This window comes from Hemicordylus capensis, chromosome 5, assembly GCF_027244095.1.
Source record: "Hemicordylus capensis ecotype Gifberg chromosome 5, rHemCap1.1.pri, whole genome shotgun sequence".
NCBI classification, from domain to species: domain Eukaryota; kingdom Metazoa; phylum Chordata; class Lepidosauria; order Squamata; family Cordylidae; genus Hemicordylus; species Hemicordylus capensis.
Window position 1 is genome coordinate 85,303,173 of NC_069661.1, and position 19,401 is coordinate 85,322,573.

General features: G+C 42.7%; 1 protein-coding gene and 1 long non-coding RNA gene across 33 annotated transcripts in view; one reads left to right on the forward strand and one right to left on the reverse strand.

Annotated features, from left to right (window-relative positions):
- TENM3 (teneurin transmembrane protein 3) overlaps window positions 1–19,401 on the forward strand; it is a 2,371,016-nt gene that overhangs the window by 2,347,197 nt on the left and 4,418 nt on the right. For all 32 annotated transcript variants that reach the window (XM_053252610.1, XM_053252608.1, XM_053252605.1 and 29 more), the window contains 2 exons: window positions 1,792–3,403; window positions 6,049–6,179. In XM_053252610.1, the coding sequence (XP_053108585.1) occupies window positions 1,792–3,403; window positions 6,049–6,179 (1,743 nt within the window). The remainder of the gene's footprint in view (window positions 1–1,791; window positions 3,404–6,048; window positions 6,180–19,401) is intronic.
- Window positions 1–19,401, reverse strand: part of LOC128326206 (uncharacterized) — a 67,089-nt gene that overhangs the window by 20,983 nt on the left and 26,705 nt on the right. The window lies entirely within an intron of this gene.

The following is a 19,401-nucleotide window of genomic DNA, read 5'->3' on the forward strand; positions in this document are numbered from 1 at the left end:
AGCTGCAGAAGGTGCACCTGGATCATTGAAGGTCCAACCTGGGAATACAAGCTTCATTCACTTGCATTTACTGAGTTGTTTCTAATGGGAGCAGCCCAGAGAAAGTTAAAGATTATAGTGAATTCAATGGGAATTATTTATTTATTTATTTATTTATCTAATTTATATACCTCCTGACTCCAAAGCTCTAGGCGGTTCACAAGAATAAATACACTAAAAACACAATAAAATGACTATTAAAACAACAATGATTTAAAACAATTTAAAATATTCAAAGATTACTAAAAGTCAGACCAAAAAAAGCATCTTAAGGGCTCTTTTAAAGGCTGAGACAGATGTTAAGCCACAAATATCCTGAATATTAGAATATTAGGAATATTCTAATAGGAATATTCTAATATTCCTGTGGAATGCCCTCCCTTAGATAGGGAGCACATTCCACAGCCCAGGAGTGACTTCAGAGAAGGCTAGCTCCCGAGTCACCGCCAGACAAGCTGGCGACATATGGAGACCAACCTCTCTTGATGACCTTAATGTGCGGTGAGGATCATGCAGAAGAAGGCACTCTCCCAGGTAACCTAAGCCGTTTAGGGCTTTGCAGGTAATTACCAGCACTTTGTATTTGGGCCGGAAACCTATTGGAAGCCAATGCAGTTCTTAAGGAGCATTTAAGGGAATACCTCCCAGGATATCAATGAGCACATTGACCTTTTCTCAGGATGGGTGCACTGCTTTATCCTTTCTGTATTTATTGTGACATCCTGTGAGTAACATGATGAGCAGTGGGTTCAAGATGTGCCACACTTGCTATAAAACATCACTTGCCCCCCTTCCTACACTGTGGCTGTGCGTTATTTAGGGGCTTTCCCCCAGCATTAATGTAGCTTACCCGTAACTTCTGCTGCCTGGCACAGAGTCCAGTTTCCTCTGCCAAAACAAGAGGATGAAGCACCTCTTGGCGCCAGCACTAAGACTTCTGCACTCAAGCCCATGTTTGGCTAGCATAGCACAGTACAGAGCAGAGCATTAAATGGTATTCTAAATGCATTACAAGTCCTAACACTGAGGGAAGTTCACATGTTCAGCCCTATGGCATCAGTCACCAAGTGATGAAACAACACATTTCATTGCTTTTTATCATCTTTTAGCTTGACTTCCTTTAAGGGGAGATTTCCCTTAGGTGATAACAGCTAGTGACCTATGATAACCGATGCTGACAGTTTCACACATCATCATGTGAATTGTGTAAAATAACAATGCCAGCGATGCACAATGCTGATGCTTTACAAAAGAAGTCATTTGGTGGCTGATTAACTCTGCAAAGTTTGCTGTAAATAACAAACCAATTGCTTTGCCCAGCTGACAAATAGATGTAGAAGAGGAGGTTCAGGGATCTTCAGGCTAGTAAACTTCCCACTAAATTATCTCTAATTACAGGAGTGAAATTGTCTCCTCCATATGTTGTTCCCTTCTTGAATTATTGGCTTTGAGACAGCTTCACTTTTGCCGGTATTAAACATGACTTATCCAAATCCATTGACAATCTGCTGTTTGGCTGTGAGTGCTTGATAAAAGCATGACTCAGTCACAACAAGTAGCACATTAGGAATCTGGAGCTACTAATTACAAGAACCTCTTACAATTAAGTATCCAAATGAATTAGGCAGAGAATAATTACCAATATGTAAGGTCAAGACTAACTCAATTTAAAAGATTATGATTTACTCAGATAGAGTGCTGTTATCATACAGTGGTTTTGGCACTTGATCAAACTATATTTTCTCTTTTCAGTCTATGGTCCTCTTGCTGCACAGCCAACGGCAGTACATCTTTGAATATGACTTACTGGACCGACTATCTGCCATCACAATGCCCAGTGTCGCTCGCCATACCATGCAGACTATCCGTTCCATTGGCTATTATCGGAACATTTACAATCCCCCTGAAAGCAATGCCTCTGTCATCATGGACTACAATGAGGAAGGGCAGCTGCTACAAACTGCTTTCCTGGGCACAAGTCGGAGGGTCCTATTCAAATACAGAAGGCAGACAAGACTCTCAGAAATTCTGTATGATAGTACAAGAGTCAGTTTTACTTATGATGAGACAGCAGGAGTTCTGAAAACAGTAAACCTCCAGAGTGATGGTTTTATCTGCACCATTAGATACAGGCAAATTGGCCCATTGATTGACAGGCAGATTTTCCGCTTTAGTGAGGATGGAATGGTAAATGCCCGATTTGACTACAGCTATGACAATAGCTTCCGAGTGACTAGCATGCAAGGTGTTATCAATGAAACCCCATTGCCCATTGATCTTTACCAGTTTGATGACATATCTGGAAAAGTTGAGCAATTTGGAAAATTTGGGGTTATATATTATGATATTAACCAGATAATTTCAACAGCGGTAATGACGTACACAAAGCACTTTGATGCCCATGGACGCATAAAGGAAATCCAGTATGAAATATTCAGATCACTTATGTACTGGATTACAATTCAGTATGATAATATGGGACGAGTAACTAAAAGAGAAATTAAAATAGGGCCATTTGCCAACACAACCAAGTATGCTTATGAATATGATGTTGATGGTCAGCTACAGACAGTTTATCTGAATGAGAAAATAATGTGGCGATATAATTATGACTTGAATGGCAATCTCCATTTGCTCAATCCAAGCAACAGTGCACGTTTGACACCACTTCGGTATGATCTGAGAGACAGAATCACTCGGCTAGGTGATGTTCAGTACCGGTTAGATGATGATGGATTCTTGAGGCAGAGAGGTACAGAGATCTTTGAATACAGCTCAAAGGGTCTCCTTACCAGAGTTTATAGCAAAGGAAGTGGGTGGACAGTGATATACCGTTACGATGGACTTGGAAGACGCGTTTCCAGTAAAACTAGTCTGGGTCAGCACCTCCAGTTTTTTTATGCAGACCTTACATATCCAACAAGGATAACTCATGTTTACAACCATTCAAGTTCTGAAATCACCTCTCTCTACTATGATTTGCAAGGACACCTTTTTGCCATGGAGATCAGCAGTGGAGATGAATTCTACATTGCATCAGACAACACTGGTACACCACTGGCCGTTTTTAGCAGCAATGGCCTAATGCTGAAGCAGATCCAGTACACAGCTTATGGCGAGATCTATTTTGATTCGAATCTTGACTTCCAGTTAGTGATAGGATTCCATGGAGGCCTTTATGATCCTCTGACCAAACTAGTTCATTTTGGCCAAAGAGATTATGACATACTGGCAGGCCGTTGGACGACACCTGACATTGAAGTTTGGAAAAAAATAGGGAAAGATCCAGCACCTTTTAATCTGTATATGTTTAGAAATAACAACCCAGCCAGCAGAATACATGATGTGAAAGATTATATCACAGGTAAACAAAGTTTTTTTCTTTAAAAAAAAATTATGTACACTTAACAGGCATATCCATCTGTTCATAATCTACCTATTTAGCAAGTTGCATTGTACACATCATCTTGGAATTATAGCTTCTGACTTATGGCAATGTCTGCTGAATATGATGAGGGATACATGTCAGTAAGACAAACTGAAGTGTTCATAATATTGCTAGGCAAACAGTTTGCCATGCATATCCAATTTACTCCTCCTAAGTGAGGAGGAAAATATATAGGGTTGTGCAAAATATATAAAAATACATAGAGTGTATTTTTAATGAAGAATATGAGTCCTTGTTTCGGTGAAAATGATAGACAGAGTGAGCAGGTCAGCTCCATTAGTGAGCAGAGCAAAGATTTTCCCAGCAAAGGGATCAGAAGAGTAGATGCTATCTAAATGCATCATCTGCTAGATTATTAATAGGCATTAAGCTAAGAGTGGTCCGAAATGCTCATAGTAGTCCCAGAGCCCCTTGCCTCTGGAGAATATTATAACTCTCTTAAAGTATTCAGAAGAAAGGAACTGAGGAAAGGAAAATACAATTTTGATGTTTCTAGCTATGTCTGACTAGACTGTTACCATGGCAACCTTTTATAAACCTGTAAATATATTGAATATTATGGGTGTATTATGCCAGATGGCAACTTTATCTACAGAGCTTGGGAGGGTTTGTTCCTTGCATTATAACACCTCTGATGATTATCTTTGTACAGGGAAGCTTTCCAAGCTGTCGTCTACCAGTATGAAAAATAATGTGCTATCACTCCCACTTGCTGTTTATGGTTGTGCCTTCATTTGTATATTAAATAGAAAATGGAGTTCCTTAATTCCCGCAGCTTTGACATCTTTTCCTGGCACCTTAATCAAGAGTCTTCATATTAAATGGATCAATGCGGGACCCAAATCCGCTAGCTGTGTGCTTTTATTGTAGTGTATTTTAGTACTGAAAAAATCTTTAAGCTTTCCCTTTTCATATGAAAAAATAAACTTAATGTACTCCATTTACTGCAGCAGTAATCCTTCTGTTGATAACAATGTTGAAGGACACAATTTTCAACATTCCCTTGCTGCTGCCACCCCCACCCCACCCATGGGATTCAGTTCCATTGGTCATTCAGCTGGAATATTGGTTCTGCCTACTCTCTGTATCTAAGAGCTTCACTTTTCTATGCTGGGAAATCTAATTTGACTTATCTACATCATTTGCCTACCTGGTTGTAGTTTGCACACATAACTCTAGATAAGATGTAGTGCATTGTAGAAACAGATTCTGTATAGGAACATTGTAGGAGCAATGGTAGGAACAGATCCCGTTTACACAGCTGTGCCCTTGGCCCAGAATCAGAACCTTCTTTTCTTAATTTGATGTGCTTAACTGCAGAAGCCGGACCAGAGTGATCTTAGTTCAGGCTCTTAGAAGCACCTCTATAACGACTATGTTGATGCACATAGAATTCCTTCCCTCCAAAAACAAGGTTTTCTGGGTTTTTTCAGTAGTCATCATCATGCCACCTTGTTCCTGGAAATATCTTGCCCCATTAGTTGTGGGGTAGATACAATAGTTTATCTATGTTCCCTTGTTATCATTCTTTGTATTCATGTAAACTTAAACTTTTCTGACGTAAGCTAATTATTATAGGCCAGAATCGTTTAAGTGCCTTGCCAGCTGAGGAGCAAGGAGAAGGAACAGTATGTTCCCCAGCTTGTACCCATCCAGGGAAATGTACCAGGCTTAACTGAGCTGTGGGTTCTGGCACCTCTTATGGATTTACAAAGCTGTTGACATCAGTTTTCCATAGAGAAATCGCTAGGTGAACAGCACTGTATATTTATGAGTGACAATATAGTACAAAGCCTGCATAATGGTTCAGTATGCATACTGGTTCATACCGCATACTCTGGAGTGCACAGATATTGCAATGAAGGATTATCTTTGCCCATATTACTTTTGTTTGGAGAAGGTCCTTTGCCCATAGAGATGTAGAAGGCCAAATAAGAGAGAACAGCATGTCTGGGACCAGAATGTCACCTAATGATTGGACCTGTACATGCAGGTCCATGAAATTAAAAAGCCAAGATCCTAATCCATAGGTTATTCCACACAGTTGGGGACTGCATGCATTGCTGGACTAGGATATGTTCATGTGCAGTCAAAACTGATAAAAGATTGTTAGCTTTGATAGTGCAGATCACCTGTTGGAAGAATAAGTGAGGAAAGAGGTCTAGATTCTGTCCACTACCACCCCCAGCTATCAAAGCTGACAGTCGGGTTTTGAGTTATGCACATGTAGTTTCAATCCAGCAACACAAACCATAGACACAGTTCCAAGTACTGGTTGCAGTAGTCCAACTGCAGGAAGCACACAAGGAGCTCCAACATAGAAGAAGACGTGCAGATCACCTGCACTGGCTCAGGGTAATAGTGAACTCCCATACTCCTCTACTCCCATACTTTTAAGAAAGAGGAATGTTAAGATCAGACAGCCTCTGTCTTGGCCAATTACATTTATGTCTCAAAGCACTGCCCTGTCCCATTAACATTAATAAAGTTTCTGCTGCAGCATTAAATTTAATAAACAGGGAAGGGAACTCTGATGTTTTTCTTTCTCTCTTCCTTTGTAGATGTTAATAGCTGGCTGGTGACATTTGGTTTCCACCTGCACAATGCCATCCCTGGATTTCCTGTTCCCAAATTTGATTTAACAGAGCCCTCTTATGAACTTGTGAAGAGTCAACAGTGGGATGATGTACCGGTAAGTTCAAAAGAAAACCAAAATTAAACAAGCGCAAATTTGAATAAAGAACACTTTTCAGTTTGAGCACTATATGCCTCAGAGGCCTACTTGGCATTTAAAAAAATTTAAATGTACACTGTAAAGATGTTTCTTAGACATTCATAGTCTAGATGCTAATTTTGGTTTAGTTTTGGTTTTGTGCATTTGCTGGAGATTATATCTGAATGCCAACATTTCCTAATTTGCTTTCCATGATGCAGACTGAAAATGGGAGTGGGAGGGGTGGAGAGAGGGAGAGAAAGAGAGTATACACTAATCAATAAATAATAGTACTTTGAACCCTTTTTTAGAATTGTAACTTTCCCAGTGGCAACTATGGAAATTGGATTTATACCAGCACCCTGCCTCAAGGCAGAAAATGAACACTGTAATAAAAAATAGACTGTGAAATAAACAGAAGAACAGGTGATATAAATTATGCATACCAAGCACCAGTACAATTTTACTTCTCTTTAATATTAACCATGTTTTATATGTTAAGATAAAATATTGAATGTGAAATTACCTCAGGTAAAACCCATTACATTACATCGAGCCCAAACTCCAGGTGCTTATGAAATTCTTGGTTAAAAAAAATAAAAATCTACTGCAGAGCAGAAAAATGTAGCCATTTAAAATGACAGGCAAAAATGAATGGAATGTAAAATAGAAAAGCCCTATCTGCTATTTAGGAAAATAGTGATTATAAATCTTAACTGTTCAGAGATCAAAAAGCTGTGTGCCATCAAGTTTTCAGTTACCAGCGAAGAAATGAGAAACTTTAAAAACCGGTAAAACCACAATGGTAGTTTTCAAGGATTCCTGTAGCTTACTTGATGGTTGCTATAAAGAGCTGGGATAGTTTCATTTATTATATACATAGTTAAAAAATGCATCACATTTGCCAGCTTCTCGGGGTTTTCCCCCACAGCAGAAACCATACCCATACCATATTCATTACAAAAATGCATCAGTCCTAACTCCCCCTCCTGTGCATGCAGTACTGTGCAGATGACCCGCACACATGGGAGGGGAAGGAAAGCAGAGCCTGTGCACAATTAGGCTGCTCCCCACCCCCACACACATGGGCATTAATTAAAAAAGTAATGTGAAGTTGTTATCAATACCTGACATTCTGAACAGCCTTGCAAGGCACCACTAAACTAATTAGGTGCAAGGTGTGCTTCACAGCGCTGGGGAAGGGGAGGGGGAGCATTTTTCACTTCTCTCCCCTCCCTGCAAAATCCCTTTTTGCATTCATGAATATTTTTATTTATTTGTTCGTTTGTTTATTAAATTTATATGCCACCTGACTCCAAAGGATCTAGGCGGTTTCTAAAGGCTCATACATCCATGAGAGTTGCACAGAGAAAAGGGCTTTTGCAAGAGGGGAGAGAGAAGCAAACAACACCACCAAAAACACCCCCCTTCCCTTCTACCCGCGCACTGATGCAAAGCAAGCTGCACCCTCAGATAGTTTAGTGGCTCATTGTGAGGATGGAGCTCTTGCTCCTCCCTTGTAAGACTGTGCAGAATGTCAGCCAATATATATTTTGTACTACTGCTAGCTAAAGTGCTGGTCCCGGAGTTGCACTGAAAACTAGGGGTGTGCATTTTGGAATTTTCTTGTTTCGATTTGTATCTGAATCGAAACACCCCCATTTTGTTTTGTGCCCAAATTTTCTGAATCCGAATCAGCCCTGTTTTGTTTTGTAGCCGAATTTTCCGAATCCGAATTGATTTGGATTTTTAAAAAGGGTCCCAGGGCATAAAGAGTGGGTGGTGGTGGTAGCATCCAATGGGTGGAAGTTAGCAGCCAAATTTCAAAGGAATAAGGCAAAGGGCTGATTTTTTGTGAATTTTTTAAGTTTACACATCTTTAAGAATTTTCCTATAGGGAATAATGGAGATTCCAGCAAATGTATCGCTTCAAATCAAGGGGAAAGGGATGACCCAGAGCAGAGTGTGGTGGGTGGTAGTGCCCAATGGGGGCAAGGAAACTTCGAGAATTATTTCAAATAAATTGGGCAAAGGGCTGGTCTTTTGTGATTTGATGAAGTTTACATGTCTGAGATTTCTCCCATAGGGAATAATGGAGGTTTAGGTTTCAACAGCCCCATAATTCCACTTGGGAGGCACTGGGGTTGCCCAGAGTGAGGGGTTGTGTAGTGCACATAGGGTGCCAACCACCCCCATACCCACAAGCACGTGGGGTACTGGGTTTTGTTGTTTCTGAGGTGTTCATTGTAGATTTTCTGGTAGCATATGAGATTTTCAGTGAAAAACAAGAATCCACTCTCATATGCTACCAGAAAATCTACACTCAGAACACCACAGAATCAACACAACCCAGCACCCCATGGGTTAGCAATCCTTCCCCTGGCCAATGTGGGGTCAGTAAAGAGTGGCAAGAAGCAAAAGAGCCAATGTGGAAGAAGGAGGGAATTGTCAGCAGGTCAGCCCATGATTTAGGTCACCGATCAGAAGGCTGGAAGGGTGGAAAATTCAAAGAGATGTCAAACACAAAATGGAGACTGACTCAGAGATCACCACAAAATGGAGGTCCAAAAAAACAAAACGTTTTGTAGCCGAAACAGGGACGTTTTGTTTTGTATACAAAACTTTTGGATCTGGAAAATGGGTGTTTTGTTTTGTCTACAAAACACCCGAAACAGGCTGTTTTGAGTACAAAACATTTTGTATCCATAACGTTTCGCACATCCCTACTGAAAACAAATAGTTCCAGCTTCTTTCCACCTTCTCCCTGAATTCCAGTTCCCACACCCCCTTTTCTAGCATTTGTTAGTGGGTTAATGAAAGTACTGAAAGTATTATAAAGGAAGGGCCAGAGTAAAGATGTGTGTTGCAAAAAGCTGTATCTAGGGAACAGAAGGAGATCTAGCTGGGAAACCATTTCTGTAGCTGAAATGACTTTTCAATGTACGTTTTTATGAGAAGGGTTTGTTGCAGTCTGACCTGGAGGTACAAGGAGAGGTTGTTCATTGTGACCAAATATGCTAAGTGTTTTGCTGCCGGGGCTGGGCTAGAGATACAGTATGGATTTTGGAGGTTGTAAATGCCTCTCTCAGAGACAGTGAAATTCCTACTCCATTGAAGGCAGTGGTGGTGTGCCCCTTTTGTCTCGGGGTGGGGGGGCCTCCCTGGCCATGTGGCTTGACCTAGTGCTGTGGAACTACTGTTCCTCCTTGGGGCTTCTGGTCTAGGGTGTCACAGGAATCCATCTTGTCGCCCATGCTTTTTAACATCATCTCGAAAGCTCTGGGAGAGATCATGCAGGGCCTAGGCTGAGGTGTCACCAGTATGCTGTAGACACCCAGCTCTACCTCTTATTTCCAACAACTAATCCCAGAGAGGCAGTTCATATCCTGAACCAGTATCTGGTGGCAGTGCTGAACTGGATGAGAGCAAACAAGCTGAAATTTAATCCAGATAACACAGAGGTATTATTGGCTGGGTATTCTGCAGCTGTGGTGGTACAGCGAGGAAGCAACTTGCCTAGGGAACAAGAGGCTGTTAGTTTGAATCCATGCCGGTGTACTTCCCAGACTGTGCCTTAGTAAATATAAATTTGTAGTTGCCTATATAGGAACGTGCTGGAGGTGGATGCTCACTTCAGTGACAATGGCAAAGGCATCATCTCATACTCACGGAAGGAGGCAATGATAAACCACGCTTGTATTCTGCCAAGAAAACCACATTGCCCTGTGGTCGCCAGGAGTTGACATCGACTTGATGGCACAATCTTTCCTTTATTCTGCCTTGCTGGATGGAGATGTTTGACCAGTCTTGGATGGGATTTTTATTTATTTAGTATATTTCAGGGCTGCTCAACTTCAGCCCTCCTGCAGATGTTGGCCTATAACTCCCATAATCCCTGCTTATTGGCCTCTGTGGCTGGGGATTATGGGAGTTGTAGTCCAAAAACAGCTGGGGGTCCTAAATTGAGCAGGCCTGGTATATTCGTATACCACCCCAAACTTCATCTCTGGGTAGTTTACAACAAACATAATAAAAACCATTAAAACATTAACACAGTTTAAAAGAAATTCACGTTAAAATCTAGTTAAAAGCTTAGGTGAACAGATATGTTTTACACATCTTCTTAAAAGCTATCAGAGATGGGGAGGCTCTTACTTCATCCAGGAGTGCATTCCAAAGGCTTGGGATGGCAAGGGAGATGGCCTGACCCAGAGTAGCCACCAGACAAGCTTTGGCAACTGCAGGTAGACCTCTCCAGATGATTTCAATGGGCAGTGGGGCTCATAATGGTATTTTCTTAAATGCACTACTCCTGCAGGACCAAAGGTGCACTTTAGGGGGATACTCCTTGATCCAGCATCAAACATTTAGTGTTCAGATTGTTGTTTTAATGTATCTTCTTAACTTGTGTAAATTGTTTTGTTTTTAGAAAAAGCAGATTATAAATATTTGGAATAAATAAAATACTGGCTGACGTACAGAGCAGGGTTGAACTGGTGCAGTGGGAGAGCTGCCTAACAGGACTTCCCAACTAACTGCACCAGTACAGTGGGGAAGTGGTAATTTTTGATGCCTTTCCTGGGTCTTATTTCAGGATTCTGGGAGGAAGACAACCCAAATTAGATATGCTGCTGCTCAGGCACAGAGAAGTGTGTCAGCAACTCTCAACTTCCACAGGTAGCAAGAAGGGATGTTCATTCCAGCTGCCATCAACTTATTCAATGCAAAGTCTATAACACAAATGTTATATGGAGCACAGCTAGGACCCTTTGTTTACTATTCCCTCCTGGAGTAGGTCCAAGCCTGGTTCTTAAGAACATTGTTGCTAACACCCAAATGTATTTCTAATGCCACTCTGAGACTAGAAGTGGGTGTTATCTCGATAGAGGCCAGAACTTGGTATCTAATACTAATAAACTGGGCAAGAATCAACTTAATGCCCTCTGGTCTCCTTCCCTTGTTATTATTGGATAGGCACTGCTCGAGTTGGTGGGAGAACTGTGTTAGGAAACTCCGTACTTACGGTCTTTCGCCTGAGGCAATCGTCTCAGTGGGATTGGTCAGGGCCAAAGAACTTATTAAATGAAGGATCTGCGATATTGTGTTTCAAAATGACCTGTCAATGACATCTAGGTCATTATACCTGCTCAGTGGTGGGTTGAGAACTCACCCAGCTGATTATCTATTCCTCCTCACCTTCCCTAAAAATAGATGAGCCTTATTGAGGGTCCGTGTGAATGAATGCCCTCCCCTCTGAATTACTGGCTGGCAGATATAGCAGAATTCAAACTGAGCAGAGATATTGCCCCTGTAACTCTGAGGCAACTGAGTCAGTTGCACATGTGTTCCTGAGGTTTGTCTTTTATATAGGTCTTAGGCAAAGGTTAATTTTCCCTGTTTTACATAACCTACCAAGATGATCAGACAAATTCTGTGTCAAATATTTGTTAACAGATGTGAATCCATCTATCACACACACACACACTGGTGAAATTCTGTTGTTCTGCAATACAAGTTTGACACACTCTGTTTGCTAACATTTAGATCCAGTGTACAGATATGTTATTAATATGGCTGTGTTCAAATTTTACATTTGTTTTATATGTTTTGGTATTGGTCAAAGACTGTAATAAAGACTGACTGACTGATGCCTTTCCTTAGGAAGCCTTGAATGTTGCAGAACCCTGGGGGACATATTTTCAGGTGGCACAGAGAGCTTCCTGAGGAAAGGAAGGACATCAAAAACCACCGCTTCCCCACTGCACCAGTGCAGTTAGTTGGGAAGTTCTGTTAGGCTGCTCTCCCACTGCACTGGTGCAACCTTGCTCCGTACGTCAGCCACTGGAAGGAACATCTGGCTCTCAGCCTGGCCAGCCAAAAGCACCAGTGTGCCTTGCAATCCTCTCTAAAAGCAAGTAAAGATGTAGAATTCCACACAGGGTGTGGATGGGAGGAAGATTGTTGGAAGTTGTGGAACAATAGCTGTCAAGGGCCCCTATTTCTAGCAGCTTCCATTTCCATACCGCTTATTTCCTAGATCTGTTCCCATCAGTTTCCAAGCTACCATCCCCATCCAAGATACAAAGCTTAGAAGAATGCAGCTGGCATGGATGCTGATAACAAACTAACCCTCTCAGAAATCCTGCGTGGTTTAGGCTGAGAGTTAGTGACCGGCTGCGCCAGGCATCATTTATTTGGACAGTCTTATGGATTTTAAGAGCCATTTTTGGAAGGGCGGTATATAAATCAAATAAATAAATAATCTGCTTTCCACTCCTCCCCTCTGCCTCAGCCACAACTCAGAGAGTGGCTATTCACTGTGGGGCAGTGGTGCCTGCCCCCACCTCACACATCCCCACTAGAATTGGCACCCTAAATGACCACCTAGGTCTGCCTAGTGGACAAGCCAGCCCTGCTTTGGTAGACATGGAATCAGACCAGAATTATATACTTGAATGGTTTGAATTTATAATAGATAAATCTACAGATTTTTTTCCTCTTGCACAGAGATCATTTTTTCTGTGGGGAAAGCATCATCTGTGAAATACACCTGAATCACAGGTGTCTGAGGCCCAAAGTATATGTGACCTGCAGTAAACCCATGGGACTGTCCTATTCACCTCTAAAGTGGAGGAGGGAAGGCAGCTGAAAGGGCTAAAGGGGCATGTGGGTAGGGACTTTCATTGCTTAGTCCATCTTCCAGGTGCTTCCTCTCAGTTAGGCTCAAATATTGGAAATAAGAGAGTAGCTGAAGTGAGGAAGCCCCAGGGAGGTGGAGTTGAGCAACACCCTGCTCATTAACCCCTTTTGATCCTTTCACTTGCACTGCCTCACACTTCCTTCTAGATAAGTGAATGGGATAGACTCTTGTTTAGAGATACTACTCTGATGTCATTACATGCAGCTTGGGCCTGACTTCCTGTCATGTTAGTGCTGCCATTTTTTGGCAAACCCTCCCAAGAGCTGTGGGAAGCTCTAGAAACCTTCTCTTGTCATTCAGTCTGATCTGTCAGTTGTAGGGCTCCAGCAGATAGTTTGCTGAATGGGGCTTAGAGTGACATTTCATCTTGCTGTTTGATGTGGGGAAGAAGTGTTTGTCATTTTTTAGAATGTTCAGTTTGTCATTTTTTAGAATGACAAACTGAATAGTGTGGTGGCCATTTTGGAGGCCACCACATGTGCCCAATGGATCGCTTCATGGCCCATTGACCAGGCCCGGTCATGACCAGGACATGCAGAGGCCCATTGGGCATGTGTGGTGCCTTCCAAAATGGCTACCACCACAGAAGTGAGGCCCGAAACGGGCCAAAGACCGTCCGAACCGGGCTATTTGTGAATAAATGGAGGCCGGCAGGGAGAGGGGGAACCTCTGGAGACCCACCACCACAGCCTCGGAGAAGCCCCCAGAGCGGGAGGCGGTGAGTTTTATAACTTTAATTTTTTTTAAAAAACACCAAACTTTTTTTAAAAAAACAAACCCCCCAACCTGAACCAAACCAGGGCAGATGTTCGGGGATGTCCGAAACCAAACATGCCCAGTCCAGTCTGGACTCAAACCAAATGTGAACTAACTGTCAGAGATCAGCTGTTAAGCATGGAGTTGAGCAATTGAATGAATAGAACTGTGTTATCAAGTGATCAGCTTATCAGTTAATAACTACTACTTCAATTGATCATGCTTGTAACTTGGCCCTAGAAGAGGCACTCTGATTAGGATGTGTTCAGAAATTCAAGTTATCACCTCCCAGCTTGTCTCTCAGTGTCTATTGTTGGATAATAATTATTATTGTTGCCTATTAATTGGCTGGGCCTGGTACAAGTATTTGTCTTGGGTTGTCCAAAGATGGGGAAGTGGAGGACGACTCTGGGGGCAGCTATTCCCGTAGTGGTAGGGGATTGAAGATATGGCACTGGTAAGTCAGTGGGCTGTTAGAAGGGAAGGGAATTCAGAAATTTAACTGCTGTTTCCCCTTCCAGCAGGCCTACCACCTCTTTGACCTTGGAGAGCCCATATAACCTTATTACTCTGTAATGTCAGGTCGGACATCACTGTTCATTTCGGGACCGGGTTATCAGGAGTTAATAGTGGCCATGAAGACTATGGGGGCCTATCTCAATTGGTTTCTGGACCAACACATGATGCTGGTCACACGCTTGTTTTGGTCCTTTGCTCTGATAAGGGTAGTGTTCCGTGGGTGGGGATTTCTGTCATCTCCTCATTGTCATGGATGATCACCATCTGGTTAAGTTAGGACTTGCAACCACAGCCCACTTCTGCAGGGGTGAAGTTTTAGGCTGTCCTGCCCGAGAAGGTTACTGGATCCAATAGGATTCCAAGAAGGCTTGGAAGGGTTTGGAGTTGGCTCTGCTAGTGATTCGGTCAACGCTGTGGTGCAGATATGGAATGATGAACTCATTAGAGCAGTAGGCACACTCTTTCCTAAGCATCTTCCCCGACCTGCTTCAAAGTCAGCCCCATGGTATTCGGAAGAACTACGGGAGATGAAGCAGTGACATACATGACTAGAGCGCAAGTGGAGGAAGACTTGGCACGAATCTGACAGGTCGCAACGCAGAGCACATTTGAAGATCTATGCTCTGACAGTTCAGGTGGCCCACATTGCTTCTACGAATTCAGGACCAGTGGAATTGTCTAGGTTTGTGAGGGGGCTAGTTGAATTTGAACTTGTAACCAGTTACTCGCTGTGAGGTCTTCAATGACTTTTTTGTGGATAAATTATTTTGTATTAGGGCTAAGCTGTATTCCAGACAGAGTCCTAAAATAGAGGTGTCCAGCAACTCCTATTATAGGATTAGATTGGCTCACTTTCAATTTGTGACTCCTGAGGATGTGGACAAACTGTTTTGGACTTTGTATCCTACAACCAAGTCTCTTGACCCTTGCCCAACTTGGCTTATTTCATCTGGTACTCACATTATCAGAGATAGTCTGGTAAATATTATAAATGCTTCTCTGAGGGAGGGCAGGATGCCTCCTTGTCTTAAGGAAGCTATTATTAGACCTTATCTGAAAAAACCTGAGATCCACTTCTAATCTCCCATGGTTGGACAAGGTGATTGAGCTAGTGGTAACCTCTCAGCTCCAGGCAGTTTTGGATGATACAGATTATCTAGACCAGTGTTTCTCAACCGGCGGTCCGCGGACCGGTGCCGGTCCGCGACGACTTGAGTGCCGGTCCTTGCCCTGACGAGTTAACACCCTCACCCCACCTGCGAACCTCTGTGTAGTTTTTAAAAAATCTTCTAATTCCAGCCGCTTGCCGCTTTACTTGCCGCTTGTCTTCCCTTGCCGCGAACCTCCGTGCATATTTTTAAATTCTGATGCTGAGGGGATGGCTGGGGATGGCTGCTGGGTGGGGGATGAGCCAGTGGTCCTTCTACCCGCCCGCCCCACCCATGCCTGCTTTGAACCTCTGTGCTTAAAAAATTCCTGACATTCCAGCCGCCGCGCAGCCGAGGGGACGGCTATGGGGGGGGGGCCCATGGTCTTTCCACCCACACACACCCCGGCGGCGGCGGCGGCAGAGGATCCCAGAGCGACGCCGTGGCCTGCCATCCCGCCCGGCGTCGCTTCCCAACTGTGAGGGACGCCTGCGCAGTAACGCCTGCAGGCGTCCCTCACAGTTGGGAAGCGACGCCGGGCGGGATGGCAGGCCACGGCGTCGCTCTGGGATCCTCCGCCGCCGCCGCCGGGGTGTGTGTGGGTGGAAAGACCATGGGCTCCCCCCCCCATAGCCGTCCCCTCGGCCGCGCGGCGGCTGGAATGTCAGGAATTTTTTAAGCACAGAGGTTCAAAGCAGGCATGGGTGGGGCGGGCGGGTAGAAGGACCACTGGCTCATCCCCCACCCAGCAGCCATCCCCTCAGCATCGGAATTTAAAAATATGCACGGAGGTTCGCAGCAAGGGAAGAAAAGCGGCAAGTAAAGCAGCAAGCGGCTAGAATTAGAAGATTTTTAAAAAACTACACAGAGGTTCGCAGGTGGGGTGAGGGTGTTAACTCGTCAGGGCAAGGTATAAATGGCTTTTATAAATAGCATTTAAATCGATTTCACTCCTGCCCAGTCCTATCAAGAAAACATGCTGTAGTGAAGTCATCAAAATATGACTTTTAACTGTCATTTTCAATGATAAGGTGATTTGGTGGTGCCACAATCACATTCCATATTCAAAAGTTAATATGTCTTGTGGGGGACCCACAAATCTCTACATGTGGCAATGTTTTATTTTACCTCATGAGGGTGAACTCACAAGAATGCTAAATTTCAGGAAAATGTAGCATTGTCTGTAGAAAATGTAGATGTCTGCATCCTAAGATTAGATCTGTTATTTCAAATGAATAAGTTAACTCCAGTCTCTCTGCAGTCCCCTGCCACATGCACCTCTCTTATCTACCCATTTTCTCTCTAGCCTTCTTTACCCCTCCTTCCTCAACTGCTCCCTCAGCTAAACATCCTTTCCTAGGCCTGTCAGTTCCCTTGTTGCCTACCCAGGCTCCTGCCTAATTTTGCTTTTTCTATGCCTCTTTACCTAGCTCCTTCTGCAAGATCTGAGCAGCTTATAGAGACTTTCTCTCTCTCCCTCAAGCCAAACCTCCCTATTCTCTTTCCATCTCTTTCTTTTCTAGCTCTTTCTCTTTCTCTCCCTCTCTCCCTTCAAGCCTGCTCCATCTCCTTTTCCTTTTTCTATCCCTCTGTGTCTCTCTCTCAAGCCAAGCCTGCCCTATTCTTTCCCTCTCTTGCTTCTCTCTTTCGTTTTTATAAAAGCCTGTGTGGTGAAGGATCAAAGCATAATCTTCTTATCAAAAATTAAGAGAAAAACTTCTCTAATCTTTTTCCTTAGAAGTGCTCTGTGTTAAGTGTGATGATTTGGCAGAGGTGGAAAGGAAGAACAATGCATTTTATTGTTATGTATTTTGTACAGATTGCATTGTATTTATTTTATTAGAATTTTTAATTCAATTTATTTTATTTTAATTTAAATTAATCTTGGCCAGAACTTCAAAAGTTAAATTTTGATTAAATTCATTTTAATTAATTTCACTTTAATTTGATTTAATTAATTGATTGATATTAAGTGTTACTGTAATCATCAGCACCCTAAAAATTGACCTTGGCCCCCATAAGCCAAGTCACAGTCAGTTTTGGTCCCCCAGGTCATTTGAATTGTGCATGCCTGTAGTATAGTACTAATAGATAAACTTGAAACCTCTTTACTAACTGCTGGTCTGGGAAACTGCACATGAAGAATGTAGCGGTCCTTGAAACTCTGCAGGAAGAATTTACCGGTCCTTGACTCCAAAAAGGTTGAGAAACACTGATCTAGACCCATTTCAAACCAGCTTTTGAGTGGGCTGAGTTGAGAGTGCCTTTGTTGGCCTGATGGATGATCACCAATTGACTTTTGAGAAAGGGAATATGGCTCTGCTGATCCATTTGGATCACTCAGTGGCTTCCAAAACCATTGACCATGGTATCCTTCTAGGCCGTCTGAGGAGGGTGGGGTTGGATGGCACTGTTTTACAGTGGTTCTGTTCCTACCTCTCTGGTAGATTACAGATGGTGTCACTTGGAGCCTGTTGCTCTACAAAGTGAGAACTAAAGTATGGACTTCCACAAAGCTCCACACTGTCTCCAGTACTCTTTAACAGCTACATGAAACCACTGGGAGAGATCATCAGGAGGTTTGGTGAAGGGTGCTATCAATATGCTGATGACATCCAGATCAGTTTCTCCATATCAGCTTCATCAGGAAATGGCATAATCTCCCTAAATGCCTGGGATAACAAACTGAAGTTGAATACAAATAAGACAGTGGAACTGACTGTGGGGGCCAGGACCCGAGAGATGGTTTAGATATGCCTGTTATGGATGGGGTTACACTCACCCTGAAAGATCAGGTATGTAGCTTGGGAGAGCTCCTGGATCTCAAACTCACTCTGGTTTCTCAGTGACCAGGAGCACTTTTTAATCAGCTCTGGCTGATACATCAGCTATGTCCATTTCTGGAGGTAAATGGCCTTATAACAATGGTGCATATGCTGGTAACCTCTAGGCTTGGCTACTGTAATGCACTCTAGGTGGGGCTGCCTTTGTGTATAGTCCAGAAACTGCAATTGGTACAGAATGCAGCAGCCAGACTAGTCTCTGGGACAACCCCAAAGGGTGTTGTAACACTGATTTTAAAATAATTACACTGGCTGCCAATATGTTTCCGAGCAAAATACAGAGTGTTGGTTATTAACCTATAAACCCCTCGACATCTTGGGTCTAGGGTACTTAAGAGAGTGCTTTCTTTGTCATGAACCTTGTCGCCTACTAAGATCACTGGAGAGGTCTGGTTACAGTTGCCGCTGGCTTGTTTCATGGCAATTCAGGACTAGGCCATCTCTGTGGCTGCCCCAGGGCTTTGGAATATGCTCCTTGTTGAAATAAGAGCATTTCCTGCTCCACTTGCCTTTAGGAAGACCCTCACCTGTTTTTTCAGGCTTTTAACTGAAATTAATTTTAAGCTATTTAATTTGTTTTTATCTTATGAGCTTGTTTTTATTTATTTTGTGAATTTTAACTGGTTATAGCCTGTTTTACATTTGTTGTGTTTTAACTCTGTACAACACCTAAAGATGCACATATCAAGCAGTATAAAAATTAGGTAGGTAGATGCAATGTTATATGATAGAAAATAATAATCCTTGCAGTACTAGGCAGTGTAGTTATCACAGGAGTAATATAATGTATAAGTAAACACATGGCCCTCAGAATCGACCTTTCTTAATTTCTACAATGGGATGATGTGGAGGGAAATTGCTGAAAATCCACAGAATGAGAACAGGTGTAGTAATCCTCTCAAACAATACCTCAGTGTTCCTAGGGAAAGATTGCCACTGTTAGCATAGGTAGGTCTAAATAAACTGTCTCAATTTTAACCTCTGGTCTGACATCCATCCCCCGCCCCCATCGCCTTTAGCAAGCCAATTAACCTGACTGCCTCCATTTTCCCTTGTAGAAAACGTTTATGCTATTGCTTTGCACAACTGGTTTCAGGATGCATTAATTAGCATATGAAAGACCTATGTAAATGCTAGGTATTAAACGTAATAGTCCTCTGTGTACAACCTTTCTAATGTTCTTTGGAGTGATTCAGTGTAAGAATTTTATTTTATTTTAATTTTTGCTGTAGTCT